The sequence below is a fragment of the Erinaceus europaeus genome, chromosome 14 (genome assembly GCF_950295315.1).
Source record: "Erinaceus europaeus chromosome 14, mEriEur2.1, whole genome shotgun sequence".
Classification (NCBI taxonomy): Eukaryota; Metazoa; Chordata; class Mammalia; order Eulipotyphla; family Erinaceidae; genus Erinaceus; species Erinaceus europaeus.
Window position 1 is genome coordinate 45,044,941 of NC_080175.1, and position 18,472 is coordinate 45,063,412.

Consider the following 18,472-nt stretch of genomic DNA (forward strand, 5'->3'; position numbering starts at 1 on the left):
GACCACCAGAGCATGTCCCTCACACATGCAATCCCAGAGAGAGTCTGGGGTCATGTGTGTTACAGCAGGTTTGGGGCTTCACCCCCTGGCTCACCTCTGTGGACACACTTTATTTTCATTGTATGAGTGACACAGGTGCCTGCCAGAGCCATGGGTCTAACCCAGGACTTCATGCATGCAAAAGCTGTGCTCTACCCACTGAACCACCTCCAGGGCAGTAGCAGATGTGTGTTGAGGTACAAGCCTGTGCACAACTGGATACCACCCAATTTACTGGTGAGGAGGAAGGACTGATGTGGAGGTTCAAGAGAGGTGGAGATAAGGGAGGGGCAGGGGCCCTGGTGGAGGAGAATGCTGAGTTAGGCACAGTGGCTGGAGCACTGGACCTAAAAGTATGAGGTCCCAAGTTCCATTCTTGGTACAGCATATGCCAGTGATGCTCTGGTTCATCCATTTTCTTCCTTCCTCTTCATTCCTCCTCCCTTGCATAACCATCAAAGTTTTGTGGTCCAGGAGATGGCACAGTGGATAAAGTGCTGAACTTTCAAACATGAGGTCCTGACTTCAGTCCCCACCAGTGCATGTGCCAGTGTGATGCTCTCTCTCTCATAAATAGGTAATAAAAATAGGGGTCCAGGTGGTTGTGTAGTGAGTTAAGTGCACATGGCAAAAAGTGCACGGATTGGCGTAGGATCCCGGTTTAAGCCCCCGGCTCCCCACCTGCAGGGGTGTCACTTCACATGAGTGGTGAAGCAGGTTTGCAGGTGTCTTTCTTTCCCTCTCTCTGTCTTTTTCTCTCTCAATTTTTCTCTGTCCTATCAAACAGCAACAATAACAATAATAAGGGCAACAAAAATGGAAAAAAAAAAAAAAAAGGCCTCTGGGAGCAGTGGATTCATAGTGTAGGCACCGAGCCCCAGCGATAACCCTGGAGGCAAAAATAAAAACAAAAATCCGAAAAATGCAAACCAGCTCCCTGCCCATCCCCCTGCGCCCACATGCTTCCTTCACTGGAGACAGTGTTTGAGGGTGGGGTTGGGTGCCCTATACTAGCTTGCTCCAGTTCCCTTGGGGATGGAGACGGGGTGAAGGAGTGCAAGGGCAAAGGGAGCCAGGATGGGGAGGGCTGTCAGGGGGGCCCCTCCCTCAGCTGCACTCCCCAAGGCAGTCCTCGACCCCAAGCTCAGCCTGCGTGAAGGGGAACTTGTGCTTTGTGCTGGCTCGTACCCACAGGCCCGTGGAGATCAACGGCTGGCAGGTGTCTGGGCAGGGGCATGCTAGGGGAGAGTTGGTGTCTGGACAGGAGGGGGGATGAAGCCTTGAGGACAGGGCCCTGTCTGCAGCTCCCTGCTGCACCCCCACTGTCCTGCCCATCCTCCCTGCCCAGCTGGGCAAGGTGGGGTGGGCAGTGTGGGGTGAGGGCCCCCTCAGCAGGGCCCTAGTGCCTGGCAGGCCAGTAATTCTATTTACCTTTCCTGGGAGGCTGCCTGTCCTTTCATTTGCTTCAATTAGCCTGCCTCTGCCTCAGCAGCTCCAACCCACGTGGCCTGTGGGAGCTGTGTCTCCCCCTCCCCTGGGCCCGAGGTCACCTCCCACCAGCTCTGGGCCTTAGGGACACCTTGCTAGGGCCTGTGCTCTGTGCTCCTAAGGCTCCTGCCCTGCACACACACCCCAACATCTCTTCAAGGGTGAGCTTAGTGCTCCTGAGTGTGGCTCTGGAGTTTGGCATGTATACATACAAGAAAGAGAGAGAGACAGAGAGAATATGAGTGCCAGATATATTCCCAAACATGAGGCCCCAGGTCCTTCCTGCCAAGCATCAACCTTCATTCGGTGATGACTAGCATCCTTTTTTGTTGCCCACCTGTGCTTGAGTTCTGGGAAGACTGCTCACTGCCTGTACTCTTAGACTGTTTCCACACGGAGCCTGTCTCCCCTGTTGTGCAGCCTGTGACTTGTGGGGGGAGACTGGGGCTGGGGAGGCCCATAGGGGGCTCGTGAGGTTGGCAGCAGGATGGGGATGCCAGTGACCAGTGCCTTCTTCATGTCTGCTGGCAGAGGATAAGCCTCTAGGACTGAGGAACAAGACTGATGGGAGACCCCAGTGCTGACCTGAGTGGGGGTGAGCCTCACCTGAGCAGATGAGAGGCCAACCTGCCTAGGTAGGGGTGAGGACACTGCCAGCCACCACTCACACTGGGGTGTGAAGGTTCCCGCTCCCTCTCACCCAGAATCCCTGTCCATCCTCCCTCCAGGATGTGACAGGGGCACTGCTCCAACTCTTTATTGCTGGAGGACAGGTGACATGCAGGGACACTCAGCTGGCATGCATCACAGAGCAGACCCCACCCAAAGACAGAGCAGATGGCCATGTGGGGATGGACTTGGGGACATGGGGTCCCCCACCCCTTGAGACCCCATGAGTCTAACATTTTCCAGAAACAGTCTTCCAGGAGTCTGAGTCCTGTCCTAAGGGACTGAGGGCCTTCAGAAAGGGCTCTCGACCAGGCTGTCAGGTAAGTGGGTCTGCACAGTAGGCTCCGAGCTGGCCCTGCTGCCATGGTTCCAGGTCAGCAGCAGCTTCTGGCTCGGGGGGTGTCGCTCCTCCCGAAGCTCCTTGCTCACCTGCCACAGGCGCCAGCACCGCAGAAGCTCTGTCTGCACCTGGGGAGGGGGTGCAGCTCAGTGCCAGACCCAGAGCCAGGCTGCCCAGTACCTGTTGAACCCCCTTACTGTGTGCTTCTGGGAGGTGGTGATATTCCTAGCTAGCAGACCCCCACTTACCTCCTTGTTGAGGAAGCAGTAGAGGATAGCCACCAACAGACCCTGGGGAGACAGGAGTCAGGGCAGACCCACAGGGCCTGGAGATGCAGGGGGTGGGCACAAGGGGTGGGCTGGGGAGTGGCTGGGGATCAGGCGAGGGAGCACCTGGAAGGAACTGAAGAAGAGGTCGAAGAAGAGCTTGACGGAGCGCAGGGCGCCCTGTGCATGCTCATCCATCACAAAGGCAAACACCACCTCGTTGATGCCCAGCAGTGGGATGAGGGTCAGTGTGGACTTGGCCAGCCTGCAAGGGATATAGCCTGAGCCACATGGCACTCAGTGTCCCCACCCACCCAACATACCCTGTCCCCCTAGGCTCTGGGGGACACACCCACACCTCCCTGCCACCACCCACCGGAACTTGTAGTCTGTGTAGAGCATCTGGCGGGCCCGAAGCTTAGCCATCAGGATGTGGAGGACTCGGACAAAGATGAAGAAATTGATCTGCCAGGGGGTGCAGGTCAGGTTGGCCTGGCTCCCCCCTACCCCTTCCAGAGGTGGGCACCCAGCCAGGAACGGGTAACTGGCGACACTGTCCTGGCTGCATGCCCTCCATCCCTGGGGGCAGGGTGTTGGCTCCCCCCAGGACATACAGGAGGCCCAGCCGTCTGCTCCCTCCCTGCCAGACAGCAGATGCTGGGCCTCACCAAGATGGCCAGGAAGACGGGCACACGCGGGATCCACCAGAAGCCCATGTTGTAATTGCTGGTCCAGCACCTGCAGGGGTGGGGAGTGGAGGGATGCCTGCTCATTCCCTGCAGCCCCCCCACCCCTCCCCCCATTCCATAGATGGCCTCTGAGCCTCTAGAAAGCAAGGGAGCCCAAACCCAATGTTCCACCACCCGGCATCCCCAGGCACTGAGCTTCAGTTCTAGGAGAGCACGCTACTCACTGAATGTTTTCAAACATGCTCTTGACCACAGCCCAGGGGATGACAAAGAGCAGGGGGGCACCTGGGGAGGGGTTAGCGCTGTAGTCTCACAGTTCAGCCCTTTCTCCAGCACCCCCCCACCCCCAGCATTCTGGCCCACTCACCCCAGCCGAAGCCCAGGTAGAGGCTGAGGAAGCTCCTCTCGGGGAAGGTGGCGAGGCCCATCAGACTGTGCAGGTACATGCCTTCCACTAGCAGCCAGCAGTAGTTGGCCACCACGCCATACTGCATGAATACTGTCGCCACCCGGCAGCCCACCACTGCCTGGCCAGAGGGATGGTGGGTCTGAGCATGGACCCCTGGCCACCCCAGGAGGCTCCTTTAATGGGCAGGAGGGAGGCACAGGACTCACCCCGTTGCTCAGCCACATGCCCACGCTCAGGTCATCGCCCAGCTGCTGGCTGTAGCGGGTCCGCAGGAGCCCATCCATCGCCAGCACTGAGCTGGCCTTGAGCACGAAGGACAGAAACAGGTTGGCATGGATGTAGTTGCGGGTGCAGTGCAGCTTGCTGTGGGCACAGGGTAGCGCCTCAGCCCCTACCGTGCTCCTGATGCCACCCCCCTCTCTGCCCCAGGGTGGGCAGCCCTACCTGAGGCCCAGCAAGATGGCCAGCGCCAGCAGCAGTGCTACCAGCGACAGGCAGTAGCCCACTGTGTACATCACCTGGAAACTGCTATACCGCTGGGCCGCCTCCTTCTGCAAAGCAGTGGAGGGGGCAGGGGTCAGGGCTTGTGGTGGGTGGGGCACCCCAGCCACCTGTGCTGTGTGGTTCCTCCTCGGGCCTCCAGAGGCTGACCTGGACCTTAAGTGCCTCTTCATCCAGCTGGCACTGTGAGGCATCTCGCCACTGCTGGCCCTGGGCCCCACGCACCCACTGGCCGTCAGGGCCACACTTCTTGAAGACCAGGTGATGCTGCACTGCAAGGGACATAATTGGTCAACGCCCCCCCCCCCGCCCACACACACACACAGGGCCCTGGCTGCCCCCACTCCGTGCTCTGCAGTACCTGTGTGGTGCCAGGGGAGGTACCAGGGGCAGGAGACGTTGGCTGTGGTGTTGAGGGGGGTGTCAGGCCAGCAGGCATACTTGTCAAAGGTTCGGTTGCAGACCAGCTCTGCAGGGGTGGGGGTGGAGGGGTGTCAGCAGGGGCCCCAATCTCCTGAGACTCTTGCTCCAGAGTTGTAGACCCCCTCCCTCAGGTCTCCAGGGCCACTGCCTCCCCTGGGCCACCTCCACTCCACCAAGTCCTGGTTCCCCAACACTCCATTCCCCCCAGCACCCTTTGCACCCCCTTTCTGTCTGGGGGCTAACTCCCTATCCTGCTGGAGTCCTCCTCAGGCCCAGCACTGCCTCGGACTTGCGTGTTGTCCTTGACCCTGACGGTGCAATGGGGATGGGGTCCCCAGGTCACTGGTGACGCTCCCCAGGGCTGACAGTCTCCCACATCAGCTGTCTTGCTGTGCAGGCAGGGAATCCCCACACTGCGTGTGTGGTTGGGCGGTGGCGGGGGCGGGGGGGGGAGCTCACCAGTAGGGGATGGCAGCAGGCTCAGGTTGTAAAGACACTGGTCTCCATATAGTTTCCACTTCTCAAGCAGGAAGTCCAACACCTGTGCTCGGGAAGCCTGTGGCTTGGGGGCAGGACAGGTATCTGGGAGTGGGGTCCGTGATTGGGGTCAGGGTACAGAGACTGGGGACAGGGCACAGAGTGGGGGAGGGCACAGAGACTGGTGACAAGATAGCTGGGGATAGGGCACAATGATGGAGACAGGATGCAGGGACAAAGACAGATTGGGGATGGGGCACACACTCACCTGGCAGACTAGCAGCAGCAGCAATAGGAGGTGGGAGTGGTATGACAGCAGTGGGGGCATGCCTCTGCATAGTAGCCCCCCACATCTGGCTGGGATGGCACAGCTGGGACAAAGGGTCCTTAGGGATGTCCACACTCCCTGGGTGGAGTTGCTGAACAGTAGAGCACAGGTATGGGTGTAGGGGACGGAAACCTGGAGTAGCTTGCCTCCCAAACCACCCAAGCCTCCACCCTTTCAGAGCAGTTGCTGTGCCAGCCATGGACTGGGGGCATGCCCAGAGTTCTGCTGGCTAGCAATGGCCAGCTATCACCTGTCCTGTGGGGAACATTGGGGGCTCTGACTCATCCAGGGCCACATAGTGCCAGTGGCAGCCACACCCTTTGGTCCCAAAGCTGTGAGTGGGCGGTGCCCTCTGCCACCCTCCTATTTTTTTTTCCCCTCCAGGGTTATTGCTGGGACTCGGTGCCTACACCATGAATCCACTGCTCCTGGAGGCTATTCCCCCCCCCTTTTGTTGCCCTTGTTTTATTGTAGTTATTGATGTCATTGTTGTTGGATAGGACAGAGAGAAATGGAGAGGGGAGGGGAAGACAGAGGGGGAGAGAAAGACACCTACGGACCTGCTTCACTGCTCGTGAATCGACCGCCCTGCAGGTGGGGAGCTGGGGGCTTGAACGGGATCCTTGCGCCAGTCCTTGTGCTTTGTGCCATGTGCGCTTAACCCACTGCGCTACCGCTCGGCCCCCTACCCTCCTATTCTTAGTCCCTGGGAAAGTCAGTCTGTCAGGCTGGGGCCAGGCGCCAGGTTATTCGTCACTAGACCTTTGTGCTGGCTGGACCCTGGCTCAGGTTGCCTCCTTATGTCTTCACCCTGCCCCCTAGGGATCTATGTGCCTCTTGTGCCCTGTCTGGGTCCTAGAGTGCAGTACACAGGCTGTTGGCACCCACTTCCCTGAGACCAGATGCGGTCCCCCACCTCCTGGTGACTGCAAGGTGGGATCCAGTGTTGTGTTGGGGGGCAGCGGCCAGTGCCCCATCCTTACACTACATGCAGAGCCCCACAGTGTGTGCCTAAGTTCTGGGAGGGGGTGGTCCCCAGTTCCCTGCGTGAGTCTTGAGGACTGTCTCTCCATGCAACAGCCCTGCTTTAGGCATTGGGGCACCAGCAGAATGCCACAGGGGACAGCTGGAAGGTCTGGAGAGAGCGAGAGAGTGGGGGACAAAGGGTGGAGTGGGGAACTGAGGTTTCAGACAACCCTGATTTTGGCCTTCACCCAGCAGAGCCCAGCAAGGCCCCCTGTGAAGCCAGCTCAGCCTGGGGTCCCCACTGAAGGTCACCCTCACTCCCATGGGGCCCTGTGAGGGCATCCTGCAATGACTGGCTCTTGTCTTGGGATGCAGCCCATGGGGGCCCCAGTCCCTGACCACAGTGAGGTGGGGCTGGGCAACACACAGGCAAGGGACACAGGAAGGGCACTGCCTGATAAGTTGTTCCTTGCCCCAAGGTCCTGCAGCTGGGGGGGGGGCTTGCCAGTGACACCCCTTGTTGCCTAGCATGGTGACCAGGGCCAGCCTGGCTCTGCCTCAGTGTCCCCAGTGGGCAAATGGGAGCCCTGATGGCAGGACCTGAGGGTGAGGCCATACAGGCTGCCCAACCAGGGGACCGGCACTCAGGGGATCCCAGTGAGAAGTAGGGCCCAAGGGGGAGGGGACAGAGGGAAAGAATACTGAGACCCCTCTCAGACCCCTCAGGAGGGTGGCATGCCTGTGTCCACCCTCTTGTGCTGGTGGAATTAGAAACCCTTGAAGAGCTCCCAGTTCAGCACCCACAGATCCCAGGACTCTGGGGATCAAGGCTTTAGCACCCTCAAATACAAGAGGTGACCCTCCTCCCCCACTGAGAATCTGTGGAGGAATCTTCCATTCTTGGGTGTGTGTGTGTGAGAAGGGCAATTCCAGAAAGGGGGGGGGGGGGGCTTGCAGAATGAAGGGTAATGACCCCAGCATGCAGGGGTGAGGCTCGTCTCTTGGGAGAGGGCAGCATCTCGGATTGGAGCTTTGGGCCCCTCCCCTGTCTCCTTACCACCCAAAATGAAGGAGCTCACAGTTCGAGAAGTGGAGCAGTAGATAACACATTAGACTCTCAAAAATGAGGCCCTGAGTCGAACCCTGGCATTATGTGTGGCACAGTAATGCTCTGGTTCTTTCTCCCTTCATAAATAAATAAATAAATAAAATGTTTTTAGAAATTGAGTGAAGTGGGCTGAGGAAATAATGATTATGCAAAAAGAACCTCATCTCCAAGGCTCCAGGTTCAACCCCCACACCAGCATAAGCCAGAGCTGAGTAGAGCTCTGGTAATAACTAAATAAGCAGCGACTAGGCAGTGTCACACCTAGCTGAGCGCACATTAGTTATTACCCACAATGACCTGAGTTCAAGCCCCTGGTCCCCACCACTGTGTGTGTGTGGGGGGCTTTGGAGCGGTGAAGCAGGTCTGCAGGTGTCTCTCTCTTTCTCCCTCTCAATCTCCCCTGCTCCTCTCAAATAAGGGAAGAAAACTGGCTGCCTGGAGTAGGGGGTTCTTGCAGGCACGGAGTCCCAGTGGTAACCTTGGTGGGGCTGGGGGTGGAGGGGGAGGAGGGAAGAAGGAAGCCACTCCCAAGGTGGGGGGAAGAGCTCTGGCACTCAAGGCCAAGTGTGGTGCCCCATCTGCCTCCTCAGCCGCTCTGCTCCGCCGGGGCAGCCAGTCCTGCCCCCCCCCCGGGGGGGGGACGTAGGGTGGGGCAAAAACACTGGAGTTTGGGTAAGGAGCCACCAGCATGGGGTTCTCTGGGGGCGGCCTTGAGCTGCCTGTTCCCACCTTCCTCCTTTCTAATTAACGGACTTCTCTCACCAGCCTTCTCTCGCCAGCCCTGGACACTCCAGCCCCAGCCACCACCACCCCTCAACCCCGCCATGTCAGCCATGGACTAGGGGGCGCCCCCTCTCTCCCAGCCCTCAGCCCCCACCGAGACGGGGTGTCGCCTGCCCTACCCAGAACTCCACGCGGGTTTCCCACCGATTTCCATGGGGGAGGGGGTGCAGGATGAGTAGCTCTGCCCCAGGATGTGCAGGGGTGAGGCTGCGGGCCTGGGGGGTTAGGAGGGGAATGGGAAAGAGCACACAGAGGAAGGTCAGGCGGGTCGGGGTCAGGGGCCTTGATCTGTTGACAAAGCTGAGCTCCAGATCCACGGCGGGGGCGGGGCGGCCGGGACTGCGGCCAGGGACTCACCCCGCACCAGCCCCCGGCCCTGGAGGATGCGGGGCGCCCGGACGCCTGGGCTCAGGAAAGGACTGCGAAGTCTGGGGAGCAGGGAAGGGGACAGAGCGACCTGACAACCTCTCAACAGCGCCTCTGGGGTATAGGGGAACTGTATGTGCGCTCATGGGAGAGGATGCAAAGGGGGGTGCTGGAGGAAGAAGTGGGGCGCGGGGCCCAGCACCAGAAGGCTTGCCACCCCCGACCCCAAGGAGAGGCACGAGGAGCCCCCACCCGACGGTGCGAGCGACTGGTCATCGGGGTTAGGGACCGACCCAGGGGTCCAACGGCGCGAGGGCAGTGATAATCACGGTCCTGAGCCCGGCGACTCGAAGCCCACCCCGGCTCGGCCGGCGATCCGGCCGCCCCTACGGGGCCCGATACTCACCGCTCCCGCTGAGCTGCCGGCCCGCCGCCTCCGCCTCTGCCTGGGCCCCGCCGGCTGCGCGCCCGCGCAAACTTCCCCGCTGGGGGGGGGGGGGGGCGGCGGAGGCGGGGGCCGAGGGTCGCGCCTTGCTCCAACGCGCAGTGGAGCTGCAGAGCCAACCCGTGCACCCCGCACCCTCCCCGTCTCATATTCATTACTCTCCACGACCCCCAGGTCCTGTGCAGACCCTCCTCGCGATCCCCCCGCCCTCAACATCTTATACAAACTTCCCGCGACCCCCCAAATCTTGTACAGATCCTCCCCGCAACTCCCTGCCCCTCAACAGCCTGTGCAGGCCCTCCCCGAGCTCCTCCAGATCCTGTGCAGACCCCACTCCGAGACATCCATCCCCCAAAATCCTATGCAAAACCCTCCCTGCAACTCCCAACCCCCCAACATCCTGTGCAGACCCCACCTGCAACCCCAGCCCTCCATATACTGTATAGACTTCCTGAGACCTCCAGCCCCCCAGATTCCGTGCAGACTTCCCACCCCAGCTCCCTGACATCCTGTGTAAACACTCGTGACCCCCAGCCACCTCTTGTGCAGACCCCCCAGCCCACCCACCCCCAGATCCTGTGCAGACCACTCCCTGTGGACCAGCCCCTTCCCTCAGGCCCCTCCTGGAGGGATCCGTGGAGGGGTGGCTGGTGTGGAAAGTGAAAGGACTGTGACTCAGACCCTCCTTCTTTCTGGTAGCACTGGCTCCCTCCTATCACCCTTTCTGGTGGCTGGGGATGATTCCATGGCTGGGACTGGGTGGGGCCCAGGTGCACCCCCTCTCACTTACCCTGTGGATTTTGCACATCAGCGCTACTCATTCACCAGCCCTAAGCCCAGCTCCAGGCCCCCCACAACACATCCTGGCTGGGGCTCGCTCTTCCCCTGCCCCCTCCTCCCCCCAGGATCAACCTCTGAGATCCCACTGCTCCCCACACCGAGAGAGCTAAAGCCAGCGTCCAGCCCCAGCTGGTCCGCCCTCCCGCCTGGGTCACCAACCCCACGAACACTTAAGGGCTTCATCTTTCCCAGCATTTCCTCACCCTCGGATATGCATGGTCTTGTCCTTTTTCTAGAAAGTTCTATGGATATGACTTCCAGGATGACAGTCCCTTGCCTCCCACCCCACCCCATTCCCCAGCACTCGGTCTAAAGAGCCCAATTTAGGGGGCTGTAGGACATGTGCACCTCCCATCCCCGCAGCTGCCTGGGCAGGTGGCTGGCCGGCCAGGTGGAGGGGTGCTGTGGGGGTGGCCTCCTGCTCATATCCTCACAGTTCAGCTGAAACCCTGCCCCCAGAGGGGCCTTTCAGCTGTTCAGGCAGTGACCAAGACAAAGGTCAGAAGGCAAAGGTCAGAGAGCCTGGCTCGCCTGCCTGTGCTGGGGGAGGGGGGGAGGGGCAGGGGCCTGGGGTCCTGGGGTCTCCGCGGGACAGGCAAGCAGAAAAGTAAAGGTGGAGCACAGGCAGGGGGCAGGGCGCACCTGAGACGCACATGGGGCCTGGGGGAGTCCCGCACAAGGGCCTGATCTGGGCGGGGTCACTTTTATTTACATAACGGAGTCCCTAGACATAAACAGCCTGAACTGGGAAAGGGGGGGGCGCTGGCGTTCTCACGTTGAGCTCCGGGGGTGGGACTGAGGAAGGCGTCAGCCCTCTGTTGGGTCCCTCAAGGATCCTTGGGTGGAGGGTACCCGCAGGTGAGCACACTCCTGGGGGACACCCCCTACTCAGCCCTGGAGGGGTGTCCATTCTGCTCTTCGTGAAGAGTTGGACCTCATCACCCACCCTCGTGTCTTGGGTGGGGGAGGCTTGCTGAAAAAGTGATTGCAGGGAGTCTTACTGGGCTGGAACCTGGGGGTGCATCCCAGGTTGGGGGGCTCAGAACCCAGAAATGTAGGCCTGAGAGCAAGGAGCACAGGAAGGAGGCTGCCCAGAACTTCTGGTGGCTCTCCCCAACTCATTTCAGCAGGACGTGGTCATGGTCCTGGCTGAGTCCCTGGGGGTCCCCGGGACATGCAGGTCCCAGCATCTGCTCAGGATGAGACACCCTCTGTTGGTGCCATGTCCATATGGCAGCCTGTCCTCTGAGACCAGTGACAAGGGGACAAGAGAATCCTAGGAGGTGCAGAGCTGAGCAGAGGATGCCTCCTAGACCTGACTACTGTGACTCTTCTTAGGGGGTCAGAAGAAATGGGCACCCCCTGGAGCGCCTTCTGCAGGGAAGGTAGAAACAGGGGAGGATCTGGAGGACATATCTCCGAGAGACAAAGACAGACAGACAGACACTGGGAGGAGAAGGCGAGAGCGATTGGAGGAATCAGAGGAGATGGGAACAGACCCCGGAAGTGAAGAGACACCCAGACATTGGGTGTTGAGACACTCACTTGGGAGGTTGTCCTGTCATGTGAGCAGCCCAGGTTGGGGGCCCCAGTCCACCACATGGGAGTCCCTCAGCACTGGGGGCACTTAAGGTTTGAGCCCCTAGCTCCCTACCTGCAGGAAAATTGCTTCACAGGCAGTGAAGCAGATCTGCAGGTGTTTATCTTTCTCTCCTCCTCTGTCTTCCCCTCCTCTCTCCATTTCTCTCTGTCCTATCCAACAACATCAATAACAACAACAATAATAACTACAACAATAAAACAACAAGGGCAACAAAAGGGAATAAATAAATCATTAAAAAAAAATTTCAAAAAAAAAAAAAACTTGGCCAGGGTGTCGGGCAGTACCAGCAAGTTAAGCAGCATATGGCACGAAGCACAATTACCGGCCTTAGGATCCCGTTTGAGCCCCTGGCTCCCCACATGAAGGGGAATCACTCCACAGGTGGTGAAGCAGGTCTGCATGTGTCTATCTTCCTCTCTCCCTCTCTGTCTTCCCCTCCTCTCTCCATTTCTCTCTGTCCTATTCAACAATGATGACACAATAACAACAACATTAACTACAACAATAATAAAAGACAACAAGGGCAACAAAAGGGAAAATTAAAAAAAAAACTTGGCCAGGAGCTGTGTAGCCCAGAGGACAAAAAAAAAGAGAGAAGATAGCACTTGTGTGTGCGCGCACACACACACACACACACACACACACACACAACACACAATAGCCCCCTCAATCATGAAGTTTTAAGTCCTGGGGGACAAGGAGGAACCCCCAGTTTTTTTCCTTTTGTTGCCCTTGTTTTTTTATTGTTGTTGTAGTTAATGTTGTTATTGATGTCGTCATTGTTGGATAGGACAGAGAGAAATGGAGAGAGGAGGGGAAGACAGAGAGGGAGAGAGAAAGACAGACACCTGCAGACCAGCTTCACCGCCTGTGAAGTGACTCCCCTGCAGGTGGGGAGCCGGGGGCTTGAACCGGGACCCTTATGCCGGTCCTTGCGCTTTGCACCACGTGCTGCTTAACCCGATGTGCTACCGCCCAACTCCATCTTTCTTTCCTTCCTTCTTTCCTTCCTTCTTCTTCCTTTCTTTCCTCCCTCCTTCTTTCTTTTTAAAAATATATTTATTTATTTATTATTGGATAGAGACAGAGAAATTGAGAGGAGTGGGGGAGATAGAGAAGGAAAGGAAGTCAGAGAGACACCTGCAGCCCTGCTTCGCCACTTGTGAAGCTTTCCCTCTACAGGTGGGGACCAGGGGCTTAAACCTGAGACCTTGTGCACTATAATGTGTTTGCTTAATCAGGTGTGCCACCACCTGGCCCCCCTCCTTCTTTCCATATAGAGACAGAGAAGGCAGAGTGGCAGACAGTGAAAGAGACCACAGCACCGAAGCTTCCTTCAGTGTATTGGGGGCCAAGCTAGAACCTGGGTTGCACACATGGCAAAGTAATGCACTGTCCAAGTGAGCTGTTTCACCAGCCCTAACTGTGACTAATCAAACTTAAAAAAAAATTATTTACTTAGTAGGATAAAGAGAAATTGTAAGGGGAAGCATGATAGGCAGAGAGAAAGGGAGATACATGCAGCATTGTTTCACCACTCATGAAACTTCTTTCTGAAGGTGGAAACTAGGGGATGGAACCGGGGTACTTTGACACTGTAAATCAGATTTTTTTTTTTTTTCTTGCCACCAGGGTTGTTGCTGGGGCTTGGTGTCTGCACAATGAACTCACTGCTGCTGGTGGCCGTTTCCTTTTCTTCTCTTTCTTTCTTTTTTTTATTTCTTTATTGGGGAATTAATGTTTCACATTCAACAGTAAATACAATAGTTTGTACATGCATAACATTCCCCAGTGTCCCATATAACAATACAACCCCCACTAGTTCCTCTGTCATCCTTCTTGTATCTGTATTCTCCCCACCCATCCCCCCATCCCCAGAGTCTTTTACTTTGGTGCGATATGACAATTCCATTTCAGGTTCTACTTTTTTTTTTTTTTCTTCTGATGTTGTTTTTCAACTTCTGCCTGAGAGTGAGATCATCTCATATTCATCCTTCTGTTTCTGACTTATTTCACTTAACATGAATTTTTCAAGGTCCATCCAAGATCGGCTGAAAATGGTGAAGTCACCATTTTTTACAGCTGAGTAGTATTCCACTGTGTATATATGCCACAACTTGCTCAGCCACTCATCTGTTACTGGACACCTGCGTTGCTTCCAGGCTTTGGCTATTACAGATCGTGCTGCCAAGAACATATGTGTACACAGATCTTTTTGGATGGATGTGTTGGGTTCCTTAGGTATATCCCCAGGAGAGGAACTGCAGGGTCATAGGGTAGGTCCATTTCTAGCCTTCTGAGAGTTCTCCAGACTGTTCTCCAGAGGCTGGACCCATTTACATTCCCACCAGCAGTGTAGGAGGGTTCCTTTGACCCCACACCCTCTCCAGCATTTGCTGCTGTTACCTTTTCTGATGTATGACATTCTCACAGGAGGGAAGTGGTATCTCATTGTTGTCTTTATTTGCATTTCTCTGACAGTCAGAGACTTGGAGCATTTTTTCATGTGTTTCTCAGCCTTTTGGATCTCTTCTGTGGTGAATATTCTGTCCATGTCTTCCCCCATTTTTGGATGGGGTTATTTGTTGTCTTGTTGTTGAGTCTGGCAAGCTCTTTATATATGTTGGTTATTAAACTCTTGTCTGATGTATGGCATATAAAGATCTCCCATTCTGTGAGGGGTCTCTCGGTTTAGGTAGTGGTTTCTTTAGCTGTGCAGAAGCTTTTTAATTTGATATAGTCCCATAGGTTTATGCTTGTCTTAGTCTTCTTTGTAATTGGATTCGTTTCATTGAAGATGTCTTTAAAATTTATGCGGAAAAGAGTTCTGCCAATATTTTCCTCTAAGTATCTGATAGTTTGTGGTCTGACATCCAAGTCCTTGATCCACTTGGAATTTACTTTTGTGTTTGGTGAAATATAGTGGTTCAGTTTCATTCTTCTGCATGTTTCAGCCCATTTTTTCCAACACCATTTGTTGAAGAGACTCTGCTTTCCCCATTTAATAGTCCGGGCACCTTAGTCAAAGATTAGATGTCCACAGGTGTGGGGGCTCACTTCTGGGCTCTCAGTTCTATTCCACTGGTCAGTGTGTGTATTCATGTTCCAGTACCAAGCAGTTTTGATGACAATGGCCCTATAATAAATTTGAGATCTGGGAGTGAAATGCCTCCAGTTCTGTTCTTTTTTTTTAAAATTTATTTCTTTATTGGGGAATTAATGTTTTACATTCAACAGTAAATACAATAATTTGTACATGCATAACATTCCACAGTTTCCCATTTAACAATACAACCCCCACTATGTCGTTTATCATCCTTCATAGACCTGTATTCTCCCCACCCACCCACCCCAGAGTCTTTTACTTGGGTGCAATATGCCAATTCCATTTCAGGTTCTACTTGTGTTTTCTTTTCTGATGTTGTTTTTCAACTTCTGCCTGAGAGTGAGATCATCTCATATTCATCCTTCTGTTTCTGACTTACTTCACTCAACATGACTTTTTCTTTTTATTTATTTATTTATTTATTTATTTTTTATTTAAGAAAGGATTAATTAACAAAACCATAGGGTAGGAGGGGTACAACTCCACACAATTCCCACCGCCCAATCTCCATATCCCACCCCCTCCCCCGATAGCTTTCCCATTCTCTATCCCTCTGGGAGCATGGACCCAGGGTCATTGAGGGTTGCAGAAGGTAGAAGGTCTGGCTTCTGTAATTGCTTCCTCGCTGAACATGGGCGTTGACTGGTTGGTCCATACTCCCAGTCTGCCTCTCTCTTTCCCTAGTAGGATGGGTCTCTGGGGAAGCTGAGCTCCAGGACACATTGGTGGTGTCTTCAATCCAGGGAAGTCTGGCTGGCATCCTGATGACACCTGGAACCTGGTGACTGAAAAGAGAGTTAACATAAAAAGCCAAACAAATTGTTGAGCAATCATGGACCCAAAGCTTGGAAAAGTGGAGAGGAAGTATTAGGGAGGTACTCACTGCAAACTCTAGTATACTTCTGCTTTCTTACTTTGGTGCCATACTCCAAACTCAGTCAATTTCTGCTTTGCGTTTCTACTTCTTTTTCTTTTTCTTTTTTTTACATGCATAACATTCCCCAGATTCCCATTTAGCAATACAACCCCCACTATTTCATTCATCATTTTTCATGGACCTGTATTCTCCCCACCCATCCACCCACCCCAGAGTCTTTTACTTTGGTGTAATACTCCAATTCCATTTCAGGTTCGACTTGTGTTTTCTTTTCTAATCTTGTTTTTCAACTTCGGCCTGAGAGTGAGATCATCCCATATTCATCCTTCTGTTTCTGACTTATTTCACTCAACATGATTTTTTCAAGGTCCATCCAAGATCGGCTGAAAACGGTGAAGTCACCATTTTTGACAGCTGAGTAGTATTCCATTGTGTATATATACCACAACTTGCTCAGCCACTCATCTGTTGTTGGACACCTGGGTTGCTTCCAGGTTTTGGCTATTACAAATTGTGCTGCCAAGAACATATGTGTACACAGATCTTTTTGGATGGATGTGTTGGGTTCCTTAGGATATATCCCCAGGAGGGGAATTGCAGGGTCATAGGGTAGGTCCATTTCTAGCCTTCTGAGAGTTCTCCAGACTGTTCTCCACAGAGGTTGGACCAATTGACATTCCCACCAGCAGTGCAGGAGGGTTCCTTTGACCCCACACCCTCTCCAGCATTTGCTGCTGTTACCTTTTCTGATGTGTGACATTCTCACAGGAGTGAAGTGATATCTCATTGTTGTCTTTATTTGCATTTCTCTGACAATCAGAGACTTGGAGCATTTTTTCATGTGTTTCTTGGCCTTTTGGATCTCTTCTGTGGTGAATATTCTGTCCAAGTCCTCCCCCCATTTTTGGATGGGGTTATTTGTTGTCTTGTTGTTGAGTCTGGTAAGCTCTTTATATATGTTGGTTATTAAACTCTTATCTGATGTATGGCATGTAAAGATCTTCTCCCATTCTGTGAGGGGTCTCTTGAGTTGGGTAGTGGTTTCTTTTGCTGTGAAGAAGCTTTTTAATTTGATGTAGTCCCATAGGTTTATACTTGCCTTAGTCTTCCTTGTAATTGGATTCGTTTCATTGAAAATGTCTTTAAAATTTATGCGGAAAAAAGTTCTTCCAATATTTTCCTCTAAGTATCTGATAGTTTCTGGTCTAACATCCAAGTCCTTGATCCACTTGGAATTTACTTTTGTATTTGGTGAAATACAGTGATTCAGCTTCATTCTTCTGCATGTTTCAACCCATTGTTTCCAACACCATTTGTTGAAGAGACTCTGCTTTCCCCATGTAATAGTCTGGGCCCCTTTGTCAAAGATTAGATGTCCATAGGTGTGGGGCCTTCAACATGACTTTTTCAAGGTCCATCCAAGATCGGCTGAAAATGGTGAAGTCACCATTTTTTACAGCTGAGTAGTATTCCACTGTGTATATATACCACAACTTGCTCAGCCACTCATCTTTTGTTGGACACCTGGGTTGCTTCCAGGCTTTGGCTATTACAGATCGTGCTGCCAAGAACATATGTGTACACAGATCTTTTTGGATGGATGTGTTGAGTTCCTTAGGATATATTCCCAGGAGAGGAATTACAGGGTCATAGGGTAGGTCCATTTCTAGCCTTCTGAGAGTTCTCCAGACTGTTCTCCACAGAGGTTGGACCAATTGACATTCCCACCAGCAGTGTAGGAGGATTCCTTTGACCCCACACCCTCTCCAGCATTTACTGTTGTTACCTTTTCTGATGTATGACATTCTCACAGGAGGGAAGTGGTATCTCATTGTTGTCTTTATTTGCATTTCTCTGACAGTCAGAGACTTGGAGCATTTTTTCATGTGTTTCTCGGCCTTTTGGATCTCTTCTGTGGTGAATATTCTGTCCATGTCCTCCCCCCATTTTTGGATGGGGTTATTTGTTGTCTTGTTATTGAGATTTGCAAGTTCTTTATATATTCTGGTTATTAGCCTCTTATCTGATGTATGGCATGTAAAAATCTTCTCCCATTCTGTGAGGGGTCTCTTGGTTTGGGTAGTAGTTTCTTTAGCTGTGCAGAAGCTTTTTAATTTGATGTAGTCCCATAGGTTTATGCTTGTCTTAGTCTTCTTTGTAATTGGATTCGTTTCATTGAAGATGTCTTTTTAAAATGTATACGGAAAAGAGTTCTGCCAATATTTTCCTCTAAGTATCTGATAGTTTGTGGTCTAACATCCAAGTCCTTGATCCACATGGAATTTACTTTTGTATTTGGTGAAATATAGTGGTTCAGTTTCATTCTTCTGCATGTTTCAGCCCATTTTTTCCAACACCATTTGTTGAAGAGACTCTGCTTTCCCCATTTAATAGTCCGGGCACCTTTGTCAAAGATTAGATGTCCACAGGTGTGGGGGCTTATTTCTGGGCTCTCAATTCTATTCCACTGGTCAGTATGTCTGTTCATGTTCCAGTACCAAGCAGTTTTGATGACAATGGCCCTATAATACAATTTGAGATCTGGGAGTGTGATGCCTCCAGTTCTGTTCTTTTTTCTCAAGATCGTTTTGGGAATCCTAGGTCTTTTCTGGTTCCAGATAAATGTTTGTAACATTTGTTCTATTCTCCTAAAAAATGTGGTTGGGAACTTGATGGGGATAGCATTAAATCTGTAGATGGCTCTGGGTAGTATATTCTTTTTTTTTTTTTTCTTTTTTTACCAGAGCAC

General features: G+C 53.4%; 1 protein-coding gene across 7 annotated transcripts; it reads right to left on the reverse strand.

Moving 5' to 3' along the window:
- Window positions 1–2,268: 2,268 nt before the first annotated feature.
- GCGR (glucagon receptor) lies at window positions 2,269–10,521 on the reverse strand. 7 transcript variants are annotated; one of them, XM_016194855.2, is made up of 14 exons: window positions 10,341–10,521; window positions 5,570–5,720; window positions 5,284–5,386; window positions 4,763–4,870; window positions 4,552–4,673; window positions 4,345–4,451; window positions 4,107–4,263; window positions 3,859–4,018; window positions 3,716–3,776; window positions 3,471–3,540; window positions 3,179–3,267; window positions 2,929–3,067; window positions 2,785–2,826; window positions 2,269–2,664 (listed from the first exon to the last, which is right to left on the reverse strand). In XM_016194855.2, exons 1-14 carry the CDS (start codon window positions 10,352–10,354, stop codon window positions 2,488–2,490), a joined length of 1,500 nt encoding a protein of 499 aa, XP_016050341.1. In that variant the 5' UTR covers window positions 10,355–10,521; the 3' UTR covers window positions 2,269–2,487. The 7 variants fall into 7 exon arrangements, 6 of the variants coding, with proteins under 6 accessions (XP_016050341.1, XP_060027747.1, XP_060027745.1 ...); XM_060171764.1 differs by lacking the exon at window positions 10,341–10,521 and adding an exon at window positions 10,084–10,160; XM_060171762.1 differs by lacking the exon at window positions 10,341–10,521 and adding an exon at window positions 9,259–9,451 and having other exon boundaries at window positions 5,284–5,380.
- Window positions 10,522–18,472: the final 7,951 nt, after the last annotated feature.

Bases quoted from the DNA above. Each gene is read 5' to 3' on its own strand.
- GCGR (XM_060171761.1), bottom strand. From the start codon at position 9,446: ATGAGACGGGGAGGGTGCGGGGTGCACGGGTTGGCTCTGCAGCTCCAC. The intron at 5,387-5,569 runs GTGAGTGTGTGC...CCTGCCCCCAAG, and splicing joins TGCTGCTGCTAGTCTGCCAG to CCACAGGCTTCCCGAGCACA. The intron at 4,871-5,283 runs GTGAGCTCCCCC...CCACCCCTGCAG, and splicing joins CCTGCTGCCATCCCCTACTG to AGCTGGTCTGCAACCGAACC.